The 27,407-nt window shown below is 58.9% G+C and overlaps 6 protein-coding genes across 6 annotated transcripts; 3 read left to right on the forward strand and 3 right to left on the reverse strand.

Moving 5' to 3' along the window:
- Positions 1–805: 805 nt before the first annotated feature.
- On the forward strand, positions 806–2,502 carry D7B24_005468 (uncharacterized protein; the record flags this gene model as incomplete). Its single annotated transcript, XM_028639620.1, has 2 exons — positions 806–1,032; positions 1,086–2,502. The coding sequence occupies 2 exons, from the start codon at positions 806–808 to the stop codon at positions 2,500–2,502; spliced, it is 1,644 nt and encodes a 547-aa protein (XP_028495985.1).
- A 230-nt stretch (positions 2,503–2,732) lies between these two features.
- D7B24_005469 (uncharacterized protein) lies at positions 2,733–4,973 on the reverse strand (the record flags this gene model as incomplete). The annotated part of the gene is made up of 2 exons (XM_028639621.1): positions 2,733–4,454; positions 4,527–4,973. 2 exons carry the CDS (start codon positions 4,971–4,973, stop codon positions 2,733–2,735), a joined length of 2,169 nt encoding a protein of 722 aa, XP_028495986.1.
- Positions 4,974–5,519: 546 nt separating this feature from the next.
- D7B24_005470 (uncharacterized protein) lies at positions 5,520–6,068 on the reverse strand (the record flags this gene model as incomplete). Its single annotated transcript, XM_028639622.1, has 1 exon — positions 5,520–6,068. The coding sequence occupies one exon, from the start codon at positions 6,066–6,068 to the stop codon at positions 5,520–5,522; it is 549 nt and encodes a 182-aa protein (XP_028495987.1).
- Positions 6,069–6,871: 803 nt separating this feature from the next.
- Positions 6,872–8,432, reverse strand: D7B24_005471 (uncharacterized protein; the record flags this gene model as incomplete). Its single annotated transcript, XM_028639623.1, has 2 exons — positions 6,872–8,313; positions 8,375–8,432. The coding sequence occupies 2 exons, from the start codon at positions 8,430–8,432 to the stop codon at positions 6,872–6,874; spliced, it is 1,500 nt and encodes a 499-aa protein (XP_028495988.1).
- A 10,787-nt stretch (positions 8,433–19,219) lies between these two features.
- Positions 19,220–23,956, forward strand: D7B24_005472 (uncharacterized protein; the record flags this gene model as incomplete). Its single annotated transcript, XM_028639624.1, has 4 exons — positions 19,220–19,422; positions 19,514–19,619; positions 19,681–22,566; positions 22,622–23,956. The coding sequence occupies 4 exons, from the start codon at positions 19,220–19,222 to the stop codon at positions 23,954–23,956; spliced, it is 4,530 nt and encodes a 1,509-aa protein (XP_028495989.1).
- A 1,466-nt stretch (positions 23,957–25,422) lies between these two features.
- Positions 25,423–26,549, forward strand: D7B24_005473 (uncharacterized protein; the record flags this gene model as incomplete). The annotated part of the gene is made up of 3 exons (XM_028639625.1): positions 25,423–25,737; positions 25,819–26,064; positions 26,133–26,549. The coding sequence occupies 3 exons, from the start codon at positions 25,423–25,425 to the stop codon at positions 26,547–26,549; spliced, it is 978 nt and encodes a 325-aa protein (XP_028495990.1).
- Between the last annotated feature and the right edge of the window lie 858 nt (positions 26,550–27,407).

Raw genomic sequence — 27,407 nt, forward strand, 5'->3', positions numbered from 1 at the left:
CCGGGTGCGGCTCACGTCTCGGGCACCATCGTGGCCGATGCATGTTGGTGTTGGGCAGACGCTTACGGGTGAGACAGGCGTGGCGGAACAGAAGTGGAAAGTGGAACGCGGCTTGCGAGTTAGCGGCATACAAATCAAATATTCGGCTGCGCCTTGGAGTTCTAGTTGGTGGGCACGCGGTTGGAGCGGGGAAGGATCACGACCACGAGGCGGGAAGAAGCAAAGGCAAAGGAGGATGGAAGAAGAAGAAGAAGAAGCAAAAAAAGGAATTGCTCGTTTTTTTTTTTTCTTTTTTGACGCCTCACCGGAGGCGGGATGCAGCAGGGGGCAAGGAGCGAGGAGCGAGGAGCGAGACACCAGGAGGAGATGATGAAGTGGTTGACAGCAGAGGAGGGAGGGAAGAGAAGAAGCGTCACGGCGCCGATGAAGCGAGCAAGGGGGTCTTGTCTATCTGCTTGTCCGCCCGTCTGCTGTCCGCCCTTCTGCTGTCCGCCCTTCCGCAGCTGGGATCAGGTGCTCGGCACTGGAGGGGGCCACGTGCGGCTTGGTCATGTGACTGTCATTCCGGTTTTGCTGACTCAGCGACATGCACTCCAACGTCCAACATCGTGACTGCCTCGAAGGCCTGTTGGTGATCACGACAGGCAGCCTCAGAAGGATGGCATCAGAGCATCGGGGATAGTCTGCGCTGGTCCTGTTGTTCTCCTGGTACCCTGTCCTACTGCTCTCGTTTTCTGATGTTTGTGTTCGGAGGGCCCCTTTCTTGATTCATCATCAAATATCAAATACTGGCACCAAGACCACCATGCGCTGCGCACCAAGACCGCTTCTCCTGCGTCAAGCCGTACGGCCACGGCAGCAAACATGTCTATCCTTCCTCTCTCGCAACTTGAGCGCAGAAGCACACTGCCGCCTGGAAATTGAGTTGACAGCACCAAATGGTGTCACGTGGAAGCAACCACGGGGCCTCTTTATCAACAATGAGTTTGTCAACAGCAGCAACGGCCAGCAGATCACAACAGTCAACCCCTTGTGAGGCCCATTTCTTTCAGAGACTACTCTCAGCACATGTCTGACAGTGACAGCACCGAACAACCCATCTGCTCAGTCCATGCCGCCACAGAATCCGACGTCGACTCGGCCGTCGCCGCCGCCCGTGCCGCCTTCCAGCACCCGTCCTGGCGTGACCTGTCGTCCTCGGCACGGGGCCAGCTCCTCCACAACCTCGCCGACCTCGTCGAGGCCAACGCCTTGACGCTGGCCACCATCGAGACGCTCGACAACGGCAAGCCCCTGTCGGCGAGCCTCACCGAGGACATTCCAGACCTCGTGTCCGTGCTCCGCTACTATGCCGGCTGGGCCGACAAGAGGCACGGCCAGACCATGGATCTCGGCCCCGCCAAGCTCGCCTACACGCTGCGCCAGCCGCTCGGCGTCTGCGCGCAGATCATCCCCTGGAACTACCCGCTGTCCATGGCCGGCTGGAAGCTGGCCCCGGCCCTCGCCGCCGGCAACACGCTCGTCCTCAAGCCCGCCGAGCAGACGCCCCTGTCCATGCTCTATCTCGCCAGCCTCGTGCCCGCCGCCGGGCTGCCGCGCGGCGTCCTCAACGTCCTCAACGGCCGCGGCCCCGATGCCGGCGCCGCCCTCGCCGCCCACGCCGGCGTCGACAAGCTCGCCTTCACCGGCAGCACGCCGACCGGCCGCGCCGTCATGCGCCTGGCCGCCGCCACCCTCAAGCCCGTGACCCTCGAGACGGGCGGCAAGTCGCCGCTCCTCGTCTTCCCCGACGCCGAACTCGACCGCGCCGCCCGCTGGGCCCACGTCGGCCTCATGGCCAACGCCGGCCAGGTCTGCACCGCCACCTCGCGCCTCCTCGTCCACGACGACGTCCACGACGCCTTCCTCGCGCGCTTCCTCGCCGTCGTCCGCGACGTCTCCGTGCTCGGCGACCCCTTTGCGCCCTCGACCTTCCAGGGGCCCCAGATCACGCGCAAGCAGCAGCAGGACATTCTCGCGCGCGTCGCCGACGCCGTCGCCGAGGGCGCGACCCTCGCCCTGGGCGGCGAGGCCGCACGGCCGCCGTCGCTGTCGTCGTCGTCGTCGTCGTCGTCGCCCGACGGGACCGGCTTCTTCGTCCCGCCGACGGTGCTGACGGACGTGACGCCGCGCATGCGCGTGTTCCGGGACGAGATCTTCGGGCCCTGCGCCGCCGTCACGCGCTTCCGCGACGAGGCCGAGGCCGTGGCGCTGGCCAACGACTCGGCCTACGGGCTCGGCGCCGCCATCTTCACGCGCGACCTGGCGCGCGCCCACCGCGTCGCGCGCGCCGTCGAGGCCGGCATGGTCTGGATCAACAGCAGCAACGACACCGACTACCGCGTGCCCTTTGGCGGCGTCAAGCAGAGCGGCGTCGGCAGGGAGCTGGGCGAGGCCGGCATCGAGGCGTATACCGTGGCCAAGAGCGTGCATGTCAATCTCGAGGCGGCCGAGGGGCCATGATCGGATACAAGAAGTCAAGATGAAAGGAAAATGAAAAAGTGGAAGAACATGCCAAGTGGGTGTGCACCTGAAGAATTCAATTACAATAAAAAAAAAGTGTAAAATTCTCAAGACATGCGTAGATTGTCCTGCCATTACATCGTCTTACTCTACAGACATGACGCCTCATCCTTCACAGCCGTTGCATCATGACACCACCCGTCCCCAACTACCAATCACTACGGCCCGGTCTATCCACCGACAGCCTGGCCGACGGCACCCGCAATTTGCGAAAAGACGAGGCCCTTGAAGACGCCCGTCCCGAGATGCTCCGCCCAGTGACCCGCGTCCTCGAGCCTAGCCTTCCAGAGCGCCTTCTGTTCGGCGCTCAGCTCATCCCACGACTGCGCCGGCTTCCCCTTCAGCGTGTCTTCGTGCAGTTCCGCCTTGATCTGCGGTGGCACAGCGACATTCTCCTTGCCCTGCGCCTGCTCGAGATCCGCGTGAGGGATGGCGTCCTCGCGGACAACGTACACCTCGCCCGCCTGGGGTGTTGTCGCCTCGGGCACAAGGCGTGCGAGGAACTCGCCCGGCGTAAGGACCTCGGGGAGCACAGCTTCGACGGCGCGCGCGCCGCCTTTGCCGGGCGTGACCATTGTACCCTTGGGGAAGAACTCGGACGGGTCGACGCCCGACTTGAGCACGTACTGAGCGATCGCGGCGAGTATGACAACGACGACGGTCAGGAGGATGAGGGGTCGCGTAGCCTTGCTCGGGGGCACCAGAGCCACAGCGTAGCGGCTCGGGCGGGGAGGGCCGCCAGCCTTCTTCGCCGGCGCGCCTTGTTGTTTGAGCTTCTTCAGGGGAATTGTGTGAATGGCGACGTCATTGTTGAGGGAGACGGAGGCGAGGTTGATGACGAGGTTCGTGGGGTTCGGAGCCTTGGGCGGTGCAAAGGCAGAGAGAGCGAGAGAAGTAATGTTGAGGGGGTGGACGTCCTTCAACGCCATGACGGGCACGAGCTCAATCAGCAGGTCGAGGTGAGCAGCGGAGCGGTGCTCGACGGTGTAGAGGGATATCGTCTGGAAGCTGGCGACGGCGATGACGAATTGGGTGTTGCCGAGACGGTCCCCGGGTCCGGGAGGCGTGTTGACGTTGCGAACGGCAAACGAGGCGGCGCGCGTCATGAAGCGCGGCAGCTTTGCCGACACGGCCAGACGGCCCTCCTCAATGTCCCCAGACGGCAGGCGAATGCCGTTGAGGCAGACGCCCGAGTTCCGCGGCAGGTTCGACAGCGCCATGATGAAGACGGGGGAGATGTAGCGGATGGCCCTGAAGCTGGGCTGGACACCTGTGCCGTCCTCGGGCATGCTGTAGGCCAGATCAGGGCCCGTGACATCGTCCTTGGTGACGTTGATGACGAACAGTTCGCGCTCGTCGCAGTATGCCACCTGGAAGCTGTCGTCGCCCGTCTGGATGACGTCAAGGTCGGTGGCCTCGCGCGAAATGTCCAAGACACCCCTAGACTTGGGCGGCTGGCCCGGCGTCACCTCAAAGATGACAATCTGGGACCGCTTGGCGAAGCCCGTCGCCACAGCGCCGACCTGCTTCTGGCCGGGGCGTTCTGGGTTGGGCGGGCTCACGCGCAGCAGGCGCTGGTACGTCTCCTTGTCGCCCTCGCCATGCTGGAAAAGCGCCGTCCGCGACAGCTCGTTCAGGACGGCCGTGTGGGCCGTCTTTTCGGACTTGCTGCTGGACGGCGCCATGGAGAAGACGCGGAAGTGTTCGTTCTTGCCCTTCTCGAGCTCGGCCGTGCTCGAGTTGATGCCGGCGTAGACAAAGGTGGGGGCCTTGTTGCTGCCGCCGGGCTTCTTCTGGCCGATGGCGATGGTGTTGACGGCATCTTCGTCGCGGCTGAGGTCGGCTTCGGCAGCGATGCGCGGGTTCTCGGCGAAGGGCGCGTCAACGGCTGTCTTGGTGGAGGGTCAGCCTATTTCTGTACGCGGCGCAGAAGCCGAGGAGGAAGTGGTGGGCCATGGACTCACTATCCTGTTGGGAACACCGCTCCTGTTGGCGCCGCCGCCGCCGCTCACAAGGAGACGGGTCGCATCTTGGGGATCAAAGTCGCAGGCGAAAGGAGGGTAGCCGAGGGCCAGCCTTGTGACAGGCAGAGTGGGCGCCATGGCAGGCTGGCGATGTGGTGGGGATTTGGGGCTGCGCAAAGAGAGGCGCAGGTTCGAGAGACTTGCCGTCGCAGTATCGTGGTTTTCGGACGGCAGAAACACAGGTGACGGAATATGCCTCTTCTCAGGCTGTCGACGAGGGGTTTTGGAGCTCAGGTGCTGAAGTGCAGGTGCGAGGTGCGAGATGCTGAGCGGGCGTGTGGCGATGATGAGGTCTTGAGGGTCCTCGGCCACTGGGGAAGTCGCAAAGGACAGACAGACCTTCCTTCCGTTTTTCACGCCAGATCCGTTCCTGCCTAGCCCCTCCATCCTGGTCCGGCCCGATTGATGGCGCTAGACCAAACATGGCATCGTGCATGGCCCGCATGGGTCGAGCTTTCCCCAACTTTTCTCCAACCGTTCGCTTGGGTCCGCCGAGCCCCAGCTTTTTCCACTGCATATCGAGTTCTCGACCGGGCCTTCTGCGTGCGCTCACTTGCACCTGCACTCGGCGCCGGGCCTTTTCCTGTCAGGTGCAGCCGCGGCGCCAGGGGTCCTTCCATCCCGGGGGGAGGGCCTTCCCTCGTGGCTTGTCGCGACATGTTCACTTGCAGTCTGTCGGGCGTGGGCAGGTGAGGCAAGGTAGTAGGTAAGGAATAGGTGCCTTAGGTTGGTAAGCATATTGAAGTTTCGAGTGTATTCTATGGTTCATCACCACCCCTTTCCGCCTCCTCAGGTTTGGGCTGAAGGACTACCCGATATTATCTCCCCGCACCGACGACCCTATTGTCCAGTGTCCCAGATTTTGCGCCTCCCATCTCCCAGCACCCGGTCACCAGCCTAACCCATCTGTCCGTTCTCAGAGCCGAGCACGCATCAAAATCTCGCCTCAAAGATCTCCGCCGCCGTCACGTCCTCCCAGTGGACACCGTCCAACGTGATCCGCCCAATGTTGCCCAGGTAATTCGAGTCGAGCGGCCTGATCACCCGGCCGTCCCAGCCCATGCTAGAGGAGCTGCTCGCCGAACCGTCACGGCTCCCCTGCACGTGCCGCACGAGCCGTTGCTGCGAGGCAACTTGGTGCTGCTGCTGCTGCTGCTGCTGTCGCTGTTGATTCTGCACCTCGCCGATGTTCGGTGCAGACGCCGACTGGCTGATGCGCGTGCCGTTGCTCATGCGCCGCCCGGCAAGGTTCCAAGGCGCCGCCCGGCCCCCGCGCTGCAGCGTCCACCGACGCAGGCGCTCCGCCTCGACGCAGTCGTGGCACGGCTCGCGCAGGCTCGTCCTCCAGGACCCGTCGGCGGCCGCGCGCGTGACGCAGTCGTAGAGCTCCCACCTGGACGGGTGGGCCGGAATGCGGCGGCAGCGGTAGACAACGCACTCGAGGTGGCCGCAGCTGTAGCTGTAGTAGACCGTCTGGCACATGCTGCCTGCGGGGTGCCCTTGTGGTAGCTTGCAGACGGACGAGTCCAGAGATTGTGTTGGGAAAAAACAGAATAGACAGGACTCCCAGGATGGGGACCTCCTCGAAGCGTGATATGAATCTAGGCAGGAGCTTGCGAGCACATGACAAATCTAGGTCGTTTCTCGAATGAATGTGTAAATGGTATAGTTCGGCTGCTTCTCCGTCTCTCTCGGTGACATTGACTTCTTCGTAGGACCGGGTTGTGATGACGTTGGTAAAAATCTGAAATATGTAGGGAGTGTGTACAGAGGCCCGCTGGTCTCTAGGTGAACGACAGGAAAGGGCCATCAATCAGCACCATCAGTGAGCTCGGTCGAGGTCGAGGTGATCGAGGTATATTAGTTGGTGGAGGAAAGAAAGCCGACTCGAATCTCGGGCAGCCCAAGGTATTTCTACGCTCGGTGGCGTTGATGGAAGAGGGGTGAAGAAGAGAGCCTTGAAAGGCCAGCTCCTCCACCTACCTTATTCAAGAGTTGCAGCTCTGCATCCTGGGTCTTCCATTCAACAGGCAAGCGTGGAGAATGTACGTCCCTTGGCCGTTTGATCCTGCCAGTAGGGGAGGGGAGGCCAACGTCAACACGTAAGAGCTGAGGCCATGTTCGGAAAACCACAAGCTTTGTAGAGCACGAGTACAAAGGCAGCACGAACTGGTAACAAATAATGCCATGTTTGATTTCATTCACCTCGCCCCCAAGGCCCAACGCACGACTCCATTCACTCGCCCAGACGCCGCGTCGTTGCCATCGCCCCCGCCCCCCGCTCCCTAATCCACCAGAATCTTCTCCTCGAGCTCGCCGTACCGTTCGTAGAAGCTCTCAAACAGCCTCACCGCAAACTCGACGTCCTTGCTGCCCCCCGTCTCCCGGATCGAGTGCATGCTGAGCTGCGGGTTGCCCAGGTCGAGGGTCCGGACGCCGAGCTTGGCGCTGAGCATGGGGCCGATGGTGCTGCCGCAGGGCGAGTCGTTGCGCACGACAAACAGCTGCAGCGGCACGCCGGCGTGGCGCGCGCTCTCCTGCAGCAGCACGATGCCGGGTGAGTTGGTCGCGTACCGCTGGTTGGCGTTGATCTTGATGACGGTGCCGCCGTTCATGGCCGGCTGGTGCGACGCCTCGTACTTGCCCGCGTAGTTGGGGTGCACCGAGTGCGCCATGTCCGCCGACACGAGGAACGACCGGCTGAGCGTCTGCTCGTAGGCCGTCGACTGGATGCTCTCCTCGAGGTGCGGCAGGGCGTCGTTGACAGAGTCGTACGACGCGTCCGACGCCGTGTCGCTGCGGCCCGCGGGGAGCACCGACAGCCGCCGGAGGATGGCCGGCAGGAGGTTCGAGTTGGCGCCCTGCGCAGACGTCGAGCCGATCTCCTCGTGGTCGAAGCAGGTCACCAGCCGGATGGTGTGGTCCTCGTCGAGGGCGGCCGAGTCGCGGAGCGACGTGATGAGGCCCATGATGGAGCAGTACGTCATGCCGAGGTTGTCGAGACGCGGGGAGAAGACAAACTCGTCGTTGAGACCGCCGAGGCAAGCGGGCTGCGTGTCGTAGAGCACGAGCTCAAAGTCCACAACGTTGGAGGCGTCGACCTCAGCGTGCGAGGCGATGACGTCGATTATGTGCGGGTGGTGGCGCTCCGTCAGGTCCCTGAGGGGCTTGAAATCCTCTTCCGCCTCTTCATTGCCCTCCACTTGTGTCTCTGAAGCGCTCTTGTTCAGCTCTGCCGACGCGAGACCGGCAATGGGAAACAGCTCGACCTCCTTGTTGGGGTCGAAGCTCGAGCTGCGGTCAAGGTGGATGGCCAGTGTCGGGATACGCAGGAGGGGCTTGTCGACCTTGATGAGCTTCTGTGTGAAGGTGCCGGTGGAGTCCTTGACAAGCACCCGGCCAGCAATGCTGAGATCGCGGTCGAACCAGCTATGCCAGATGCCTCCACCGTACGTCTCGACGCCGACCTGGAGGAAGCCGTTGTTGCCCTTCTTCGAAACAGGCTTGATGCGGAGGCAGGGCGAGTCGGTATGCGCGCCGATCATGCCGACGGGGTTGCCGGGACGCCATTTCTTGCCAATCGCAAAGGCGACGATCGAGGAGCCGTTGCGGGTCAGGTAGTATTTGCCGCCGGGTCGGAGGGTCGACGCCCAAGAGTCTCGCTCCTTGATCTTGCTGAAGCCAGCCTTCTCCAGGCGGGCAGCGGCGTTGGCGCAGGCGTGGTAGGCTGTACTTCAGGCATCAGAGAGACGAAGGGCAGACAAACACGCTTGTCCAGGTAGACTCACGGGCGGGAGAGGCGTTGACAAAGTCGATGAAGTCGAGGGCAGTCTTATCGGGAGCCATGATGACAGCTGAGGTCGAAAACCGGGTGCGGGCTTTGATGGGTGATGTCGGTCGCGGGACTGAGAAGGCTAGAGCTTTAATTGCGTTGTTGCTGCAAGACACGAGGCGTCCTGACAGCATTGGCGTGGATCGAAAATGGCAAAGGGCAATGGAGATGCGGCGGCCATGAATGATCTGTGGTGATCACGAGGGGAAGTCAACATGCAAGCTTATCGTTATCAGTCAAACTGCGGTTGGGTAGTTGTAGCGCACCGAAGACATCACGGGTTGTAGGCTTTTGCGTGTGACTATAGATAATGGGTTGGATAGCTCAGCAACGCGTGCTTCGGACGTCCTTGCTGGAAAGATTCCCCTCATGTTTGTATTTGTGCTTTGGAATTATGCATCTGTCTATTCCTGTGGCCATTGGGGTTGCGCGGCATGGTGACACCAAGCTCTTCCAATCGAGTCTCCCGTCGAGACAAGCCATGTGCGTCAGCTGTGCTACGTGTATGCCATCGTCTGGTAGAGAGCATGGCTGGCTTGGCATCATTGTGCCTCGATAATTCACAGCAACACTGCCGCATACACGGGAAGAGCGAATCTTGGAATCTATCGCGAGGCGTGCGAAAGGCTTCACTTGTATGGGAGAGCACCCTGCCAATCCTGCTGCAGCACAGCTAGAATGCCAAGGAGTTGCAACACTAGCAGTTCGTAGTTGAAACTGTAATTCCGTTGAAAGAGTGAACATATCGATTTCAAGTTTGTATAGATGACCAGACTTGGATTTCGACTTGCCATGGCTTGGTCCGTTGGTGAGTTGCTGTAACAGTTGAAATCCCACCCGAGCATACCGTGCCCGTTGCATGTGACTTCGGGGAACGTGTCTTGCATAGATCTTGAATACACAGTATGAAGCAGCCGAATTTCTTGCTTCTGTGGCTCAGTTGCAGGCCAATCCTGGAGTCAAAGACAACATCTAGTCTCGAACTCGAATGTTTGATGACATGAGAAACCATACGAGCATACACAGCAGCGTAAAAAAAGACTTAAACATCTCCTGCGCATGTCTTGGATGAGGTGCGATCACCTCAAGATACCATACACCTCTTACATCAAGGCAGCTCGGTGGCTCGGTAGGTATGTAACGGAAGACTCGCACTAGTGTCACAGAGGTCCCATTTCCTGAAGCGAATCAACGTCACATGGCCGAGGGCAACACCACGAAACGTCACGATAGGTCGCAGACCGCACTCAAATATGCGGTGCTCTCGGAATTACGGACTTTATATAGGCCCACGACGGTAAGAATTCTTGACCAGCCCATGAGCCACTTCAGCCCTTGTTCCCGCCACCGTCGGGGTTGGGGCAGATCAGTTCATGCTCCGTGGCCAGGAATGACAAGGTGAGAACGTAGACGGCAGGTATCATTCACGAGCAACCTCTGCTTGAAGCATGTCCACGAAAAACTCTGTGGAGTTGAGATCAGACTGGAGAAGATAATGTAAAGTCTCAGCGGACACTGAATATACTCTGTACCATGGCTATTCATGCAGATGACCCCTGGACATCCCGGTCGTGCAAGGTCTTGTTCAGCGCGCAAGAAACAGATACGGCCCTCCAATGTGCAAGGGTAATGGTCTGCAAAAGCGCGCGGCAGCCACTGCCGGGTTTGACAAAGCCTCGAGTCACTCGTATGCCTGCCTGGATGCACGGTTTCCAAAACACCATCTCAAATACCTCATCATGTGCTTGCTGTAGATGTTTCGCCATGGCGCGCCTCGTCTTCCACCAAATAGTCAGAGAATGCATGAGACATTCTCCGGAGGCTTGTTCAATGGCCATCATGCCCTGGCCTACCTTGCCCATAATTTATGCTCGTATGTGTTTTTGTGATCATCTCACTATTGATCGACCCTAGCGCCTCAGAGGGGGGGGGGGGCTCCTCTGCTCCTCAATGGCAGGCTGCTGGGTAGTACCACCAGATGGACGACGATATGAACCAGCGCCGTGAAAATACTACTGGAAGTAGCCTTGACCGTGAGGAAAAGTCAAAAGTGGCGGAGAAAAGAAACGAAGCCTGCCATCATCGACATTCTGTGCACCATTTTCTTTCCTCGGGGCACTTGGAGGAACAGTCGTACGAGAGGCCATTCCACATCGCCTTCATCACGCCATCGCTCAGCGGAAATCTTGCCATGACCGCACCAAGGAGGTCACGCGCCCAAGGCACCATCACGACAGCAACAAGCGTAGGGGGGATGAAGAAGCAGAACACGATCCTCTTTTCAAATCCAACCGGACCCAAATCCAGCCAGACCGACTCAAAACCCCTCATGTCACAATTTAGGATGATTCTCCTCCCCCCACCACAGGAAAGAAACACACATCCTCAAAGAACAGAATGCTTCGGCAGCTGCCCTCTGTATTAAGTAAACCGCAAACGGCCAAGGGGGTTCAGCTTTGGGTGTGGGGAGGGGTTGTTTGCCTTGTCGGTTACCTTAGGTACCTAGGTACGTAGGTAGGTACCTGGTAGCCAGTGACCAAACGGTCATCGATTGCCACCAAAAGCTGGCGTGGCGTCCTTGACACTCCAGCAGCCCGGCGGGGGAAGGGGAGGGGGAAAAGAAGGCTGCTGCCAAGCACCCCGGACGCAGATCCTAGGGGTCCAACAGTGCCCGGTTCATCAGCCACGCCGCGCCACTCAACGTCAGATCGACCCTTTCAACCAAGCGCGCGCGCGCACACAGGTTCCTGCAGCCGAGGAAGGACCTTGCATTGGGTGCCGGTGTGAGAGAGAAAGCCACCTCCACCACATCTTAACCACTTTCGCCCCCCCCCCCCCGCCGTCCCCCTTCAAGCGCCGCCGCGCCATGTCACCCTCGCTCAACCCTGCCATTTCGAGAGAAAGGCAGGGAGAGAGGGAGACATAGGATAGCTTCCGTCGCCAACTAATGACAACTTAGACTTGGCCCCGCGCGGCTCCCAAATCTGCCAAGGTCAATACGACCGAAGGACCAAGATGGGATAAAATCAAATCACGCCGAGGCAACGTCGAGAAAGTCCGCCACATACCCTCTCAGTCTGCCCATGACCAGTGCCGTCTGGTAGGTAGGTATTCAATACCATCCTTGCCCTCTTCCTCGTCTCCCTGCGTCTCGCTGCGGCGCAGAACACGCCCGTCACACCGCGCTTCCTCCTCCACCCTCCGGGCCAGCGAGACGCCAACGACGAAGCCAGCCTTGATCGAGGTAAGACTTTCTCCATTTTGGGCGAGGCCGGCGTGTGCGTGGCGTCACCAGTCTCCCCTTCGCCCACCCAATCCCACCACCACCGTCTCCTTGCCAGGACCTACTGCGCTCCCGTCTCCCTGATTTGCTTCTTTTTGTTGCACTCTTTCAGTTTACGCGGCCGCGCGCACGGTCAGTCCGTTGCCTGGCCCGCGCCTCATCAATTCATGCGGTGGGTGGCAGAGGGTATGCGACGAAGAGCATACTGCCCGGCCGACTGACAGACCGACCGACCATCATCAATGAACCGAGAGACGAGGTTGCCCGGAAAAGGCATGTGTCAATTTGGCTCATCAATGATGCTTGTCCATCTGTGCGGCCAGAAAAGGAAGAATCGTAGGCCAAAAATTCAGACACCCACACCCACCCACGCTGATGGCCTTGTCATGGCCAGTCGTACCAAGCTGATGATGCGACAACGGAAGCTGAACTCCTAGCTGCCGTCCATCCCGTAGATGGCGACCCTGTCGTGGTACCAAGAACCAGCGCAGGCCAGCTCCCGCCCGCGACAGGGGTGTCCCCAGCTGCTCCAGCTCCCCTCTTTGAATAATTGGAATTGCATTCGTTTCCCTACACCCCTCTCTCCGTCCCTTGAGAGAAACAAAATTTCTCGTGGGGACGCTACGCATGGCAATCAAGACTGCATTCCTGACCCATTACCGAGCCTTCCTTGGCAGACATGGCAACGACAAGCAGACGGTTGGGAAAACACAACAACCATCATGCGTAGCATGCGAGAGGAGTGCAGTTGTGCCTGGTACACTTGAGCTTGGTCGATGAGACACGTTCAAGTGCCCTTCGGCGGCATGCCCGGGAGTGGTCGAGTCCTTGGTGGGCTGCCAAATAGAGTTTGTCACGCTCTCGACAGACTGACGGACACGCGATTATCGTTAAGCTACCAGACCGATGGGTTGGTCTTGCGTAGACACGTATCGTCCTCGAGACCTCGCATTGGGGATGCTGACCCTGTCGTGGAGTCAAGCCGGCAAGACCTGGCACTGACCTGCTCATGTTGCTACAGTCTTCATTCTGTAACTGGAAACCAGGCCAACGATCATTGCGACATTCCACATGTTGTGCCTTCGGATGGCCAGACCGTATTGATCATTGAACGATTGCATCGTGTTATAAAATCAACGGATCACTTCCAACTGTCTTGTTTGCGAGCAATTCTGACATGGCAAGAGCCTGGCATTCGTGGGCATCGCCAGGATGACAAGGATGCACCTCTTCAAGGCCAGTCCGAGGCAAAACACCACCCATGAGATGGCGGGCCCTTGTCTTCTCTAACCCGACAAGCCAAGGGGCCCCTGCTGATTGGTGGACCCCTGGTCTTTCTACCCCCTTGCAGCTTGGGGGTGACGGATGTGTATTGGCGATCAGACGCGACCGAAGCATGTCAAACGGCTGGCTGCCGAATGGCTCACAATCACTGCCTCGAACACACAGTATTGTACAACAGAGATCTTCTGCATTTTGTAGATGGAACTGGCCCACAAGCCGCAGGAGAAACGATCTGGCTTTACGTCTGGCAGCCCCTCAAGATGATTGAAAGCGGCGACGAGAGAACTTGGAGTGACAGCATGGTCTACCAGGATAGCCATGAACCGTGCGCGGCGGTGACGGGGTTGGTCCCTGGGGGTCAGTGATGAATGCCAGGGGTGTAGTTCGTGTCTTGGCTGCGATCGTGACATGGCAGAGGGTAGGAAATAAGTAGGAGATCGCCTGCTGATTCGGGCGCCGATCCTGCTTCTACTGCCACGACACAGTTGCCTACCTGCTGCCCGTCAATGTCGGTGTGCTGGTTGAAACCTTTGTCACTGACCTCACCGCCAGGCGGGCTATGATGTCGAGCGAGCCATCCTCAACGACAAAACCAATCGCCAAAACCCGGGCCATCCGTACAGCGCCCAGGCTAGGCCAGCCCAGGCCTTGTTTGTACTAAGTGCAGTGAACCCGAAGGTAGGAGTGGCTGCGGTGGGTGGAACAAAGCGTGAGTCCTGGCTGGGCTGCTGTCTCCCACCATTGTAGGCTAACGGGGTAGCTCCCGCACTGGAACAGTTCAGAGGACCCACAGATCCCCGCCCAGGGCGAAGAGGAACGTCGAAGAAGACAGCCAAAGTGTTGTTGGTGCGTGCGCCGTCGTCGAGGCCAGACTCGATTCGGCGAGGTTGTTCAGAGCCTGCCTTGCCTGTCAATCGATGGCTGGTCAACGGCCGTTCGAGGTGTGGCGGGCAATCGTGCTGGTAATGATGAGGAGGCCGATGGCGACAGCTTGCGAAGGGAGAAGACAAATGTTGCAGTCATGGCAAGCTAGCGTTCTGTCTGCGCTCGCTCGGATGTCACAGAGCTTGTGTTCGACGTTACGTGGGTCTGGGATGGATCCTCGCTACAGGCAACACAGGGCCTCATCAGCGGACTGTTGTGAAGGAGAGCGATCTTTACGCTGCCCAGGCCCGCGCGATCCCGCACGCGGTACCCTGCAGAAGGCGGCAAAACACGTCGATACTGCATTTTGATTGCCCTCCAGCTTGCAAAGCCGCACTATCGAGTATGAGAGTCTGATGTTGATCTGATGAATCGTACACACTGACGTGGAAGTATGGTGAGAGAGACACAACCTCAGGCTCAAGATACACTTAGTCCTCGCACCAGCGTCAGCAATAGTGCCAGTTGCAGCCATGCAGGTACCAAGTGGACATGGCAGATGAGGAAGGGTGGCGCGAACGGACGCTTGACCCACTCACTGCAGGCCCAGCCCCTCCTTGTCCTGAAAGTGAAGCCCAGGCAGGCAGAGCAGTCAGGGCAGGGCAACATGAACGGAAGAACTCACCAGTTCCTGCGCAAAGCCGATGGAATACGCGCCAATAAATAAACAATCACTGTTTCTTTGATTATAGAGTAGCTCTGGGCCATCGACGAGGGATACGAGTCGTCGCTGTGATGGGGCGGTGATTCAGCAACCGATGCTTGTAGTCAACATTCACAACGACATTGGACGTGGCGCTTCACTATTGCTGCCAATAGGCCATTAGACTGCAAGAGTTGGAAGAGGAGAAGCAGAAAAAGATCAAAAATACCAGACCGAGTTCAAGTAAGTATATGAAGCAGGCTGCACGTCAGGGTGCGACACAGCTGGCATGCAATCAGCTGCGACAAGCAAAGCATGTCATTCGATCAATCAGCAAGCGTGGCCATTTGCTTCCCTGTGACAGCTTCGGTGATGCGGTCGACCAACCACATGACGAAGGTTGACCACTCAATGGGGGAAGCGTTGAGGAATAGGGTCGGATCGTTGATCACTCAGGCACACCGGCGGGCATCGAGGCCTATCGCCAGTGACAGCTCGAAATCTGCTATGCCACTGGAGCAGAGGGTCAGTACCAAGCGTTCCTGGCCCAAAGCCAAGCCTAGCACGTCGGCTTTTCCGATACAAAGTCAGGTTCATCCCGAACAGCCGTCAGCGATAGCCACATGTTGGCCGCATCATTGTATCAACAGCGCACGAAAGCCCGCCAAGGTGAATGGAAAGAGAGAGTGAGAAGGGGAGCAACAAAGAAAGGGAATTATGAGGAAGAGGAAGGGGGCGGGGCAGATACCGACATGTGTCAGGCACCCGATCGGACGACGTTTGAGCGGATGAGTCGTCGTCCAGTGGTAGACTGTAGACGGCGTGTCGGAGGTGTCGCACGAAAGATTCACGTCATGGTCGGCATGACAGTCGTCCGTAGAGGTGTGCAGCCCCAGAAATAGGCGGGGAGAGACGGGCAGAGTTGCAGGTGTCGAACCGTAAATGCTGGTTTGGCCGAATGCTCCGAAGTCTGTGGTCAATGGTAAGGCGATTCCCTGGGGTTGAGGGAACGGAATGCCAAAAGATGAGACAGCAACGACGAAGCAGAGAGAGTAGAGATGAAGGCGAAGCAAATGGTATCGCACGACGGCGACGCACCTAGGTCATGATGATAATGGGAATGGAGGGCAGGAGGGCAGGATGGCAGGAGAGGCAGTGGCGCCTGGTGGTGGACCTGCAACCCCGAGTACCATGCCACAAGGCCTGGCTGGCAAGCATGGGCAGGTGGTACCTACGGTACGCGGATGAGTGCCTGTCCAGGCAGGTACCTAGCACCTAAGGTAGCTGCAGGCTTTCGACAGGCCTGTCAGTTGGATGTGCACTAAGTCCATGTGGGCGGCGCCATGTGCAGGGGCACCCCTGTCCCATTGCTGCCCATTTCTTCCCTGGTGCAGTGTCGTGCGTGTGCCACCTTCTGCCTTCTGCCTTTTGGCTTCCTGCTTCTGTCTCGATCCTGGTTCAAACTGTCTTCAGTTACCCCTTCCGTCATCCGCCCTCAGGGTGCACCAGGCGCATTGTTCGTCGCGTTGTGTTATCTCGCCCACCTGGACAGGGCAAGCGATACCTCTGCTCCCCCTCGCCTCGGCGCAGCATCTCATGTGCCTACCTTACCTGCCTAACATGCGCATCGCATCACAACATGGAGCGACTCCCCGTGCTCCAGGGGGAGGAATGTTGCGATGTCTGTCGGCTGCCACGCAAAGTGGGGTTTTGACGAATGGCCTGTGCCTTGTACCTCGCCTCATCCCCTTGTGTCTTCATCGTCCTCCGAGCCTATCGGCATTTGTGGACGATGGGTAACAATGTTGGCCATTAGGATTACCCTGCCTTAGGTAGGCAGTAGAACGCCCATGGCTGACGTTGTTGGCCCCCTCTCATCACGCCAGCGAGAAGAAGGAATACAATCTTTGTTCGGACTGACGTGGACAAGATCGGGTTGGCGGGAGATCAAAGCCCCCCCTGATCACCCGCGACGAGGTTCGATATCAACGAGTCACCCGCATGCGGTCCTCTGGACCAGAAGAACAACCTCGACTACCCACCCCTCCTTTCCCCTCCCGCACCCTGGAGCTTGGGGTTGAACATGGGGAGGCGGTAGCATTGCGAGGACGAAGCACCCACGTTCATTCCATGCCAACATCCCGATACATGGTACGTACATGCGCATCACTTCTTCGCCCCTGGCTGGCCTGGTTGTCGCGCAATTGACGTTTTACCTCTCATCCCCTCTTTTCCTTTCACTCTCTCACTCTCTCGCCCAATTCCTAGGCAGGTCGCATGGAAAGAAATGGCCAGACGATAGAGCAGAAAGCTGCTAGAAGCCCCAGCATGATTGAGACCACACGCACTTCAAGGCACGTCAAAGCACTGGTGCGAAGTATGTACTGTGTATCGAAGACGGTGATGTCGGTCAGTTGACGGGCGACGTACCTACATGTTTGGGGCGTGGGTGTCATCCAATGTACCGTGCTACCCTTCCTTCGTACCTTACCAACCTTACCTACCTACCTTAGGTAGGTACCTAAGGTCGGTACCTACCAACCCACCACCCTACCATTCATTCACCCAACCGTGGTGCCAGCAACACGTGTGAGGTGCATGAGCTACGTTAGCTGGCGACTCTTTCGTCATACTCTGCCTGTACCCATTTGCCATGGTGATGAACTCGCGATCCGGCCTTCATCGCCCACCTGGACTCACCATGGTTGGGCATTGCGCAACGAGGGAGTTGTTCGTAGCCATGGATGGGGAACGGGCAAAGTTGCCTCACGATAGATGTGCCTCTCAGGTTGGATGGACCCCAGGACGCTAAGACAGACGCTTTGCAGGGGTCCAGGTGGGTCATCGGATTGCCTTGCGTCGGGACTTCATCTGTCCATGTACCTCCTAAACAACCTTAAGACGACGAGAACGCTGTAAGGTGCACTGGAGTCCACTGGAAGGTCCCTCGAGACGAAGACGCTGATGCGGATCTTGTTAGGAGGCACAAGGTAAGGACCCGCCCCACGCCACTCGACCTGGACAGTCCCTGCCGGTACGTACAGAGGTACCTGGGCAGTGGGCACCTACCTGGTCTGGCATTGGCAAGCCACCGACCAATCCCTTCGCCCAAGCAAGCCCTGTCCTGCGCCCCTGCCCCCCTCCTCGTCTCTTCTCTGCCACCCATGTCAACGTCCCTTCATCGCGCTCAGTCTTGATCCCAGTACTGGCTTCCCGCCTTGCTGCCCATGCCCATGTCCATGCCCGCCCACCTCACTTCACTGCCCACCCACCATCCATCCGTCCATGCCCCCCCCCCCCCTCCCGTCTCTACTCTTACTCACTTTCTCTCCCCAGTTTGCCAGTTTGGGCTGGCCTGTCCAAGTCTGTGTCTCTGCCGCCCCTTCATCACACTTACACAGACCTGACCACGAGCCTGGTTTTCTCCCCATTCTCCCTCCTTCACCACCCGAACTCGAGGCCTCTGCCAGCCTTTAGCTTCTCGGTGCTCCTAGACGTCACCGCGCGCTGAACATTCCCACACGAGATATCGCATCGTCTTGGCCCCAAAGGCCTGTTTCCCTTCGTTTCGAGGCGATCCTTCCATCGACACGCCGCCAGAACGACGCAGTCCGAAACGAATACACACCCTGCCGCTGCCGCAACTCGAAGGATCGACGGTCACCTTTTGTCCCAGCTTTTGCGCCAGGCAGTCGACCTCAGCACCGCCAAAGCACACGCAAGCGCCGTGACCCGTGCAGACCGTGCTTTCCTGGCTCCACGTTGCTTCGAAGGAGCCCCATCAAGCTCTGAGTCCACTGGAACCTTAGCCCGGAACCCACCCCGTTGCCAGCCCAGCCAGCCTTCCCTTCTCCTCCCCCCCCCCCAAATACCCATTCCCACCACGCACCAAACCAAGCGTCTTCGGTCGATCAGCGTCCTGTCGTCGCCAAACTCGCCTCCTGCATAGCGACACCGATCGCATCGACATCGACCCTCCATACTCTCGCTGCCTCACCAGCGGGTTGGCTTCAGGACGGCGCCACAGCTCTCGACCTTTCCTTTTTTCCCCCTACGTGTAACCCTTCACGACGCTTCAGGATTTAACGCCACGAAAACGACGCATCAGCTTTCGAGCAGACCCGACCACTCCCTCCTCAACAGATCCGTCATCGTACTCGGCACCTTCATTAATTTTTATTTGACTTGACCACAGCTTGGTCTCTTTCAAAGAAAAGCGAAGGAAGAGACACGAGGCAGAGGTTTTCCAGTTCGAAAGAAACACATCGGGACGACGGAGGACGAACCACCCGGCGACTCTAGCGTATTGCCTTTCCCTTACTAGGCAGCAATTCGCAGCGATTCTTGCCCATTGCTCACACTGGCGAAAGGCGAACACTTTTCGCTACCGCGACGCCAATCGAACGACATCGTACTGTCGGAGTCTTCTATTCACGTGCTCTAGCCACCAACACAAATCTACATGGACTACGCTGCTTACCGCTGAAAACCTCCCACAAACGACAGACCAACCTCGGTCATCACGGTGTTGAGGTGCGCTTCTGTCCCCAGATTGCCACGACCACCACCTTGCGAAAGGTGTTTAGTGTGAGACTCTCAGCCATCATCACCTCCCAAGGAAACATCACCACTACCACACACTTGTGTCACCTTTTGGCAACGCGGCCATGGCCGCAAACATGCAACAAATGGCGGGCGGGCCTGGCATGGTGCCCCGACAACGGCCACAGCAGCCGTCTCAAGCCCAGATGAACGAGTTCCTCTTCGCCCGCCTGTCCCGCGATTACGATTCGCGCCCGTGGACCGGCTGGCAGGGCCAAGAGCCCCGGGAAAATATACTCAAGGAGCGCTTGGTCAAATCTCATGCTTTGTGCGTACTGTCCCTCCTCCCATTCACCGTTCAAATCGCCATTGTTCAATGTTGTTTCACCTGGGCAGGACTGACTTTTACTGCCTTTCAGAGTTACTAACATCGCACTTTCCAACGCCCCTAACGTCAACTTTGTCAAAGCAGCTGAGCTCGGCCTCAACTTTGAGAGAGAAACCTTCACAACCTCAATCGATAAGGTTTGCTGAGCGCCATCTTCACCCTTTCACCCAGGATGAATCACTGACCCACGGTTTGCAGGAAACGTACGCGAACACAATGAGCGCCAAGTCAATCATGTTCTTCAAGAGACGGCAAGATAACGAGTCAAATCTCCACAACAACCTTCAAGCCCAAGCACAGGCTCAGGCTCAGGCCCAGGCCCAGGCTCAGGCCCAAGCCCAGGCACAGGCTCAACAACAGCAGCAACAGCTGCTGATGAACCAAAACGTGCAGGCAATGCAGAATCGGATGGGCCAACCCATGGGTCAGAATCCTCAGCAAGGCTTCCAACACCTGCAGTACCCCATGCAGGCTTCTCAGATCCCTCAGCAGCCCGGCATGGGCATGGGCATGGGCAACGGTGGTGCACAGCCCGTCGGTCCACAGCAACAAATGTTCCAGATGCCAAATGGTCAAGGACAGCCTCCGAACATGATGCAGAACCAAACACCAAACGGAATGCCACAAGAGCAAGCCAAGATTGCCGCAGAGTACCGCAGGCTTATGATGACGGCCACACCGCAGGCCAAAGAGCAGGCACGAAGCATTGTCCAGAACAAATGGCCCGATCGATATGCACTGTGCCAGCAGAAAGGACAAGATGCTGCCGAGTGGCTCTACTCACAACAGGCTATGAGCAATGTCGCCAAAGCAAACGCCGCGCAGCGTGCGCAGGCTGGAGGCATGCCGCCAAATGCCAATGCCGCTGGACATCCCATGATGCAAGCCGGTAGAGGCCAGATGAACCCAGGCATGATGACCCCTGGCGTCGCCCAGCAGGGCGTGGCCACTGGAGGTGACATTGTTCAATTCAGTTCAAACATGGAGAGCATCATGAACCAGCAAAAGGCCGGGATACTCGCTCAAGAGCAGGGTCAGATGGTCGTTCCTGCCAATACTGGTCCAGCCCGCAACGCCACTCCCCAACCGCACGCAGGCGCTCAAGGACAGCAGGGTCCAAACCAGACGCCACGGCCGCAACATGCGCAGCAAGCTCAGCAGCAGCAACCACCCTTCAACATGCAGCAGGCCCAGCAGCAGGCCATGGCGCAACAGCAGGCCCAGCAGCGAGCCCAGCAGCAGGCTCGTCAGTTGCAAGGTCAGCCGAACGGGCTTGGCGGCGGTATCCCCCCCTCGCAAAGTCCAGGCATGAACACCCTCAACACCCCCATGCGACGACCACCGAGTGCGATGAATGCTCCGGACGGGCAGCAGGGACCCCAAGGAAACGGCCCTTTCACGGGCACCCTCGACCCGCGCTTCAATCAAGGCAATCAACGACCGACGGCCCCCGGTGGGAACATGATGGCGCACTTCTTGGCAAGCATGTCAGCGGAGCAACGCCAAAAGCTGATGGGAATGCCGCAACAGCAGTTGAGTGAGATTATGAACAGGTGGCAAGAGCAGCGACAAAAGCAGCAGCTACAGGCCATGGCGCAAGCTGGCAAGGCCCCTGGTCAGATGCAGAACCGCCCTGGTCAGCCCGGTCAGTTCAACCAGCAGAATGGTGTCAATGGTCTGGGTATGCCCAACGGCGGTGGGCAACAGACCCCGGGCGGTGGCCCAGGCAGCGCCCAGATGCTTGCCGCGCAGCAAGCGATGCTCGCGCGCGTCCGTCAAAACCAGCCCATCACCCCCCAACAACAGAACGCCATGGACGGCATGGATGTACCACCGCAGGTGCTCATGGGCTTTACTAATCAGTTCCGCCTCAACCCCGAGGTGCGCAAATGGCGGGAGCTCAAAGCCTGGATGGGGCAGAACCAAGTTCCTCAGCAGACGATGGAGCAGGTGGAGAAGTACCAGCGTCAGCAATTTGCAGGCCATATGCAGAAGCAAATGGAGCGTAGGACGCTCCAGGCGCAGCAGCAGCAGCAACATCAACAACAGCAGCAACAACAGCTGATGCAGCAGCAGCAACAGCAATTGCAACAGCAGCCGCAGATGATGCAGCAGCCTCAACCCCCTCAGCAACAACCACCCCAACAGCAGGGCGGGATGCCACCGGGTGCTGGTCCCAATCAGGTCATGCCGCCGAACCAGAGGCCTGGCATGCCTAATATGATGAACTTTCCTCCAAATCTGATGCATGTTACGCCTGAGCACATCAAGGATGTCCGAGACAAGCAGCCCAAGGCGGCGAACTTGCCAGACGAACATATTCGGAGATTCATCATTACTCAGCGCCAGCGACAACACCAGGAGATGGTGTTGCGCCAGCAGCAACAGCAGAATGCCATGGTGGCTTCACGCTCGACCCCAGGTATGCCTGGTCCCGGACCACAGCAGCAGCCCGGCCAGGGTATGCAGGGACCAGGTGTTCCTGCAACCACGACACAGCCTCAGGTTGTGCAGGCCGCACAGCAACGGCAGCAGAATGCTGCGGCCGAGTCGAAGGCACCTGCCAGCGCTGCGGCTCGAGCCGCTAATGCTTCCAACGCAAACCGAGCTGGCCCGAACAAGGCTGCTCAACAGCCAACCCCGTCCCCTGCGGCGGCGCGAAAGAACCTCAAGCGACCCAGTCCTGACGATACGGCCGATGCGGCCCCTGCGACCGCCCAACAGTCAACTCAGGCACCCGGTCCCCAGCGCCAGCAGATGCCGGTGAAGATGCCACAGTTCACTCCAGAGCAGTTGGCCTCCATGACACCGGAGCAAAGGGCAAAGCTGGAGCAGCTCAGGAGAGCCCAGTCGCAGTCACAAGAGAACGTCTGGTTTGAGCGTCTCAAGCAGATCGGACAGGAAGAGCAAAGAAGCGCGGCTCAAGATGTCATGGCCGACATCCCCATGTCAGCCGAGGAGAGACAGCAGACCCTGTCCAAGCTCCAGTCGACCATGGTTCATATGGGTCGGGTTGGCAAGGTTCTCGGCAAGTGGTTTGCGCACACACGAGATGAGACGAGAGCTCGCAAGTATTTCAGCATGGTGAGTGCCACGCATCCCTTCTCCTTTGCATTGGCAGGTGCTAACCAATTCGAAGCGACTGCGCCTCATCAGGCAGTTTGAAGATGGCGACCAGATGCAGAGGCCAAAAGACACGTTCAGCCTTCGCCAGTCTGAGCTCGACGACGTGGTGAAGCTGTTGGAGAGTATGGTCAAGGACATCAGCAACAAGCGGGCGCCCGCGGGCGCGCCGCCCCAAGGACAGACCGGCGGCAATCCGCCTGCGCCGTTGAGTGCGGCCAACCTGGAGAAGCAGACGCAAGCTCTGAACAAGATGCACAATCGATCCAACAGTAAGAGCGGCCAGGCGCCAGCCGCACCTACGACGAGCCAGCCGCCGTTCCAGTTCGGTGCCCAATCGCCACATGGACAGCCAGCCTACGTGGGCAAGCCCACGGTTAACCGAGACAATCTGCAGCTGCCTCCTCGGAAGAAGACCAAGACGGGGACAGAGCATCCAACGCCTCCCAACCCAGCGCAGGCCACGCCGTCCCCGCAAATCAGCAAGACGTCGTCCCCAGATGCTAAACGGCAACCTGAGGTTAAAGCACCGCCTCCTGCGCCCCCTAAGCCGGCCTTCCTGTGCAGCGAGCCCGACTGTGAAATGGCTAGCACTGGCTTCCCTTCGGAACAGGCTCGACAGGCGCACATTCAGGAGGAGCATGTCAAGCCGCTCGAGGACCCCATCAAGTTTATGCAAGAGAACCTTGCTGATTACCTCGGCCTTGACTCGAACGGGCGGATCGTCGCTGACGCGCAGGCGGCGGGCGCAATTCCGATCAAGCAGGGACTGACGCCAGTCAGTACGGCAGCGACGCCCATGTCTCGTGACGTCTCGATGCAGCGGACGGCCAGCAAGGTTGGCGGCAAACTGGCAGTCAAAGGAGCCAATGCGAAGGCCGGGGCCGACAAGGCGGGCGAAGCTGTTGCATCTGGCGCTGTGCCCCAGGCGACGATGGACCCACGGGCCAATACGGTGGACCCGTCGACGCTGTTCCAGAAGTTTGGTCCTTTTGATTTCGGCATGAACGGGGCCATGACCAACATGAATGTCTACCGGGCACTGACACCAAACGACACGCCCGAGTCGAGCAAGGACAGCGGGCTGTCGGAGCCCAACAGCGAACTATCGGACAACGCCGGCTACGACATGGACATTAACTGGCAGAGCATGGACGCGGAGCTGCTTATGGATATCGATAAGATCAACATGGACGGGCTTGAAACGCTGCAAGACGGCGGGATGCAGTTCGACGCGAGCATGTTTGGCGAGTCAATCTCGATTGAACAGTACCCGGACTGGGATGACGTGCACGTGGACTTCGACAAGCCGGTGCAGCTTGACGCTAGTCTGTACGGGATGGATGTGTAGGGCTATGGAACGTATGTCGTCGAGCATGACGTATTCAGCCCTGGATACAGCCCTGGAGTTGGGTTCTTTTGCTCTCTCTCTCTCTCTCTGGGCATGTGCTTCAGAGGATGGGTGCATCCGGGCATCCGGGCATCAGGGCATCTGTTTGATTATGTTTTTTTTTTCCGGCTCGCGGTGTTGATATACCCCCCTCGAGAAGGATGGAGCAATGGCGGATCGACGAGGACGTATCGATTGACGAACGGTGGGGAACCGGCAGCATGGGAGCAATAAAGCGCTGGCGTATTCTCGAAGGATGGGCAGTGGAGCATGACCAAAAAAAGTTGGAGGATCACAGTTCTTGACGGAAACGGACTGGGATTTCCATTTGACATTGTATACGGGGTGCGGGCATAATGCTTGAGCCAACCCTCGGGTCATGACTCTTGTTTTTTCGTCTTTTTCTTCCTACATTTTTCTTTCATCACCAGTCTAGGTAGCCGTGTACACACGGCTCGGAATGATATCCTGTTCTTTCGATACATGTTGCACCATGCTGATGCAAGATGCGAGGATGCCCGTCAGCCCGGTGTGGGCACGGTGAGCACGTTGTGACATGGGAGATGCCGACGTACGATGGAAGACGTACGATGGAAGATGTACGATGTACCATAGTCATGGCTCCCCATGGCCATGGGGAGTATGGTCCCTTGCAGGACGACGCCAACGCCAACAACCAACGCGTGCCACACTGATGTGACACCCCGAAGGCGATAGGGCGCTAACCCGAAGGGGAATAACATCAATATCGCCTCTGATGGACCCTGAAAGGCTAGGGGGGAGGCAAAGGTAATGCACCAGCCAGCTGTTGATTTTGGGGGTTGGTAAGGTGGGGGTGGGGGTGCGTGGATGGGGTCATGTGAGGGGGTGCATTTTGCCGTGGACTCTTGACGCGACCCAGGACAAATGAGCCAATACGCGTTCCGCTCGCGGGATGAAGAGGGTGTTCAATCAGCACCCCTTGTCGGCCCCGTTCGTCTTCACGCGTCGGTCTCTATCTGGCTGGCCGTGGCCGAATCTCGTTCGCTACCATTACTTCTCTCCCATCACGTCCCAGACTCTCACGATACCCTCTGCATCTCTCTCTTCCTCCCTCATCCGTCCCCGAACTTCAGAAATACACCTTGCTTTGTGGTGATTTTTGGGGCTACGTACACCCAGTCCTGCTCCATAGCGTCAACACCACGTTTTGTTTATTTGTTGTCTTTTGGGAGACAGCCCGTCTGTGGTGGGACGCGATTTGAGCCGCGTTCTTCTACCTACGCAACCCATTGCTTTTTTTCCTCCTGCACGAACAGCCCAGTGCACGATCTGCAGCAAAGGGCACCTTGACCCGAAAACTCGGACTCTCTCTCTCTCTCTCTCTCTCCCTCACACACACACAGAGACATACAGTCGACCCTTCTTCCGCCACGGTTCAGAAAATAATGGACTCTCCGACTAAGAGACGCGCCCTCGCGCCCCTCGACGCAAACGCAAGCTCGCCCGGTACCGCCGCCGCCTTCTCCCTCAAGCCTCAGTCCGCGGCATCGGCTCCGGCGCGGTCGCCCCTCAAAGCGAGCATGGGCCTGTTCAGCACCGGCGCCCCGGCGGGCCTGAAGAGGCCGCTGCAGGAGGTCGTGTCGCGCGGTGAGGAGAACGGCCCGGCCAAGAAGTTGTGCCAGGACCCGGCGGCGGAGGAGGAGCAGCGGCCGTCGAGGCGAAGTTTGCCTTGTTCGCCGAGGCGTGAGGCCAGCATCGAGGTATGTTTTTACCTTTCTTTTTCACTTTACAGCCTGAGACCGCAAAGAGTGACATGAAGCTGATATGCGGGGAAACGGCAGGCCGAGAGGGAAACGACAATGATGCCGAAGACGACAGCGACAACGACGCCTGAATACCCATCACAAGAGCCCCTTCGCACGAGATCCGCCTCCCCGGCCGTCTCGTCCGTCTTCGACGCGAGCATCGTGTCCAACGCCCACGACGACACGGCCATGACGGACCCCGAGCTGGCGCAGCAGGCTGTTGCTGCGCTGGGGCCGAGGTCGGTGGTGGCGGCGCCCTTGACGCGCGCGCAGGCAAGAGAGGTTTGTCCTACATCCCTCCTGCTCCTGTCCCCAGCAAGAGAGAGATGACGCCGCTAACGCTGTTGCAGAAAGCCCAGATTCTGAGGTTGCGGCTCGGGCTCGCCAACTACAAGCTCCGCACTGGACAGGCCGACGTGCCGCTCGAGAGGCTGCAGAGGCGGCCCGTGCCGGTGCCTGTTGCCGCGGAGCGGGCGGTGCGAGAAGCTAGCGTCGACAGCGATGCGACGGTCGAGGCTGAGATGGAGGAGAGGGAGGCCGAGTCGGAGGACGAAGCGGTGGCGGTGGTGAAGCGGGCTGAGACCACGCGTGATGTTGCTGTCGCTGCTGCTGCTGCTGCTGCCGCTGCCGCTGCCGCTGCTCAGGTGCCCGATTCTGTGTCTGATGAGGACGCGAAGGAGACGAAGCCGGTTGGGGGCGTGTCGCTCGGCGGTGCTACGACGGGTCTTGTGAGCTTGGCGAGGACTGTGCTGCCACCTTCGACCTGAACTTGCGCTATGTGGGCAAGGGAACAAACTTGTCGATGTCGGGGGATCCTGGAAATGGGCCCGACATGACGAGAAAGATGTCAAAGAGGGAGGGCCTATCTGTGTTACACGGCGATCACGGCTGCTTGGGATTTCGAGCTTGGCGTTCACAGAGAGGACAGACGGGCATGGTAAGGGGTAAGGGGGGGGGTTCACTTGAACAAGTCGCAACAGACACGAAAAGCCGACCGACAGGATGTTGGAAAGACGAGGCGAACGTCGTAGAGATAGCCTTCAATCTGAAAAGTCAAGGCTTAATCGCAGCACAAGGCGCACACGGCGCACACGGCCCTCTCTTTCTCTGCCTGGGTTCTCTCAGAGACTGCCGAAACTCTGGACGTGTCGCGCGTTGGCTCCGCCTTGAAGCGACCAGGGGTGGGTAGAGGGCGGCGCGTCCGCGGGTCTTTGGGGAGGGGGTCCACGATGGTCGGGTCTGTGCCCCGTGCCGAGTCGGACGGGGGGGCTAGACAGGCAGACGGGCTAGGCTCGGATGGGGCCGAGGATCCACACCCCACGCGAGGGTCCACTTCTGCATGACGCGCGAGCATGTCCGTCGCGGTGCACGACGTGTGCGGGTTCGTCTACCGTTCCTAGTAGAGAGTCTGCAGTCGAGGTCAGATTGTGGGCATATGTCCGATGGCATCTCCCCCGTGGCGCGAGAGCATCGTGCAGTTCCGTGTTCCAGCCTCTGCCATGACGTAGACGAAGCCCCGCGCCCCTCGGTTCCCCGTCTCGCTGACTTGTCTCAGGGGTAAGGAGGGTGAACCGCGTCTGCATGTCTGGAGGGGGCTTCGCGCTTTCGAGGGCACGGTGCAGCCT

This window comes from Verticillium nonalfalfae (genome assembly GCF_003724135.2).
Source record: "Verticillium nonalfalfae strain VnAa140/NRRL 66861 chromosome Unknown scaffold_34, whole genome shotgun sequence".
NCBI classification, from domain to species: domain Eukaryota; kingdom Fungi; phylum Ascomycota; class Sordariomycetes; order Glomerellales; family Plectosphaerellaceae; genus Verticillium; species Verticillium nonalfalfae.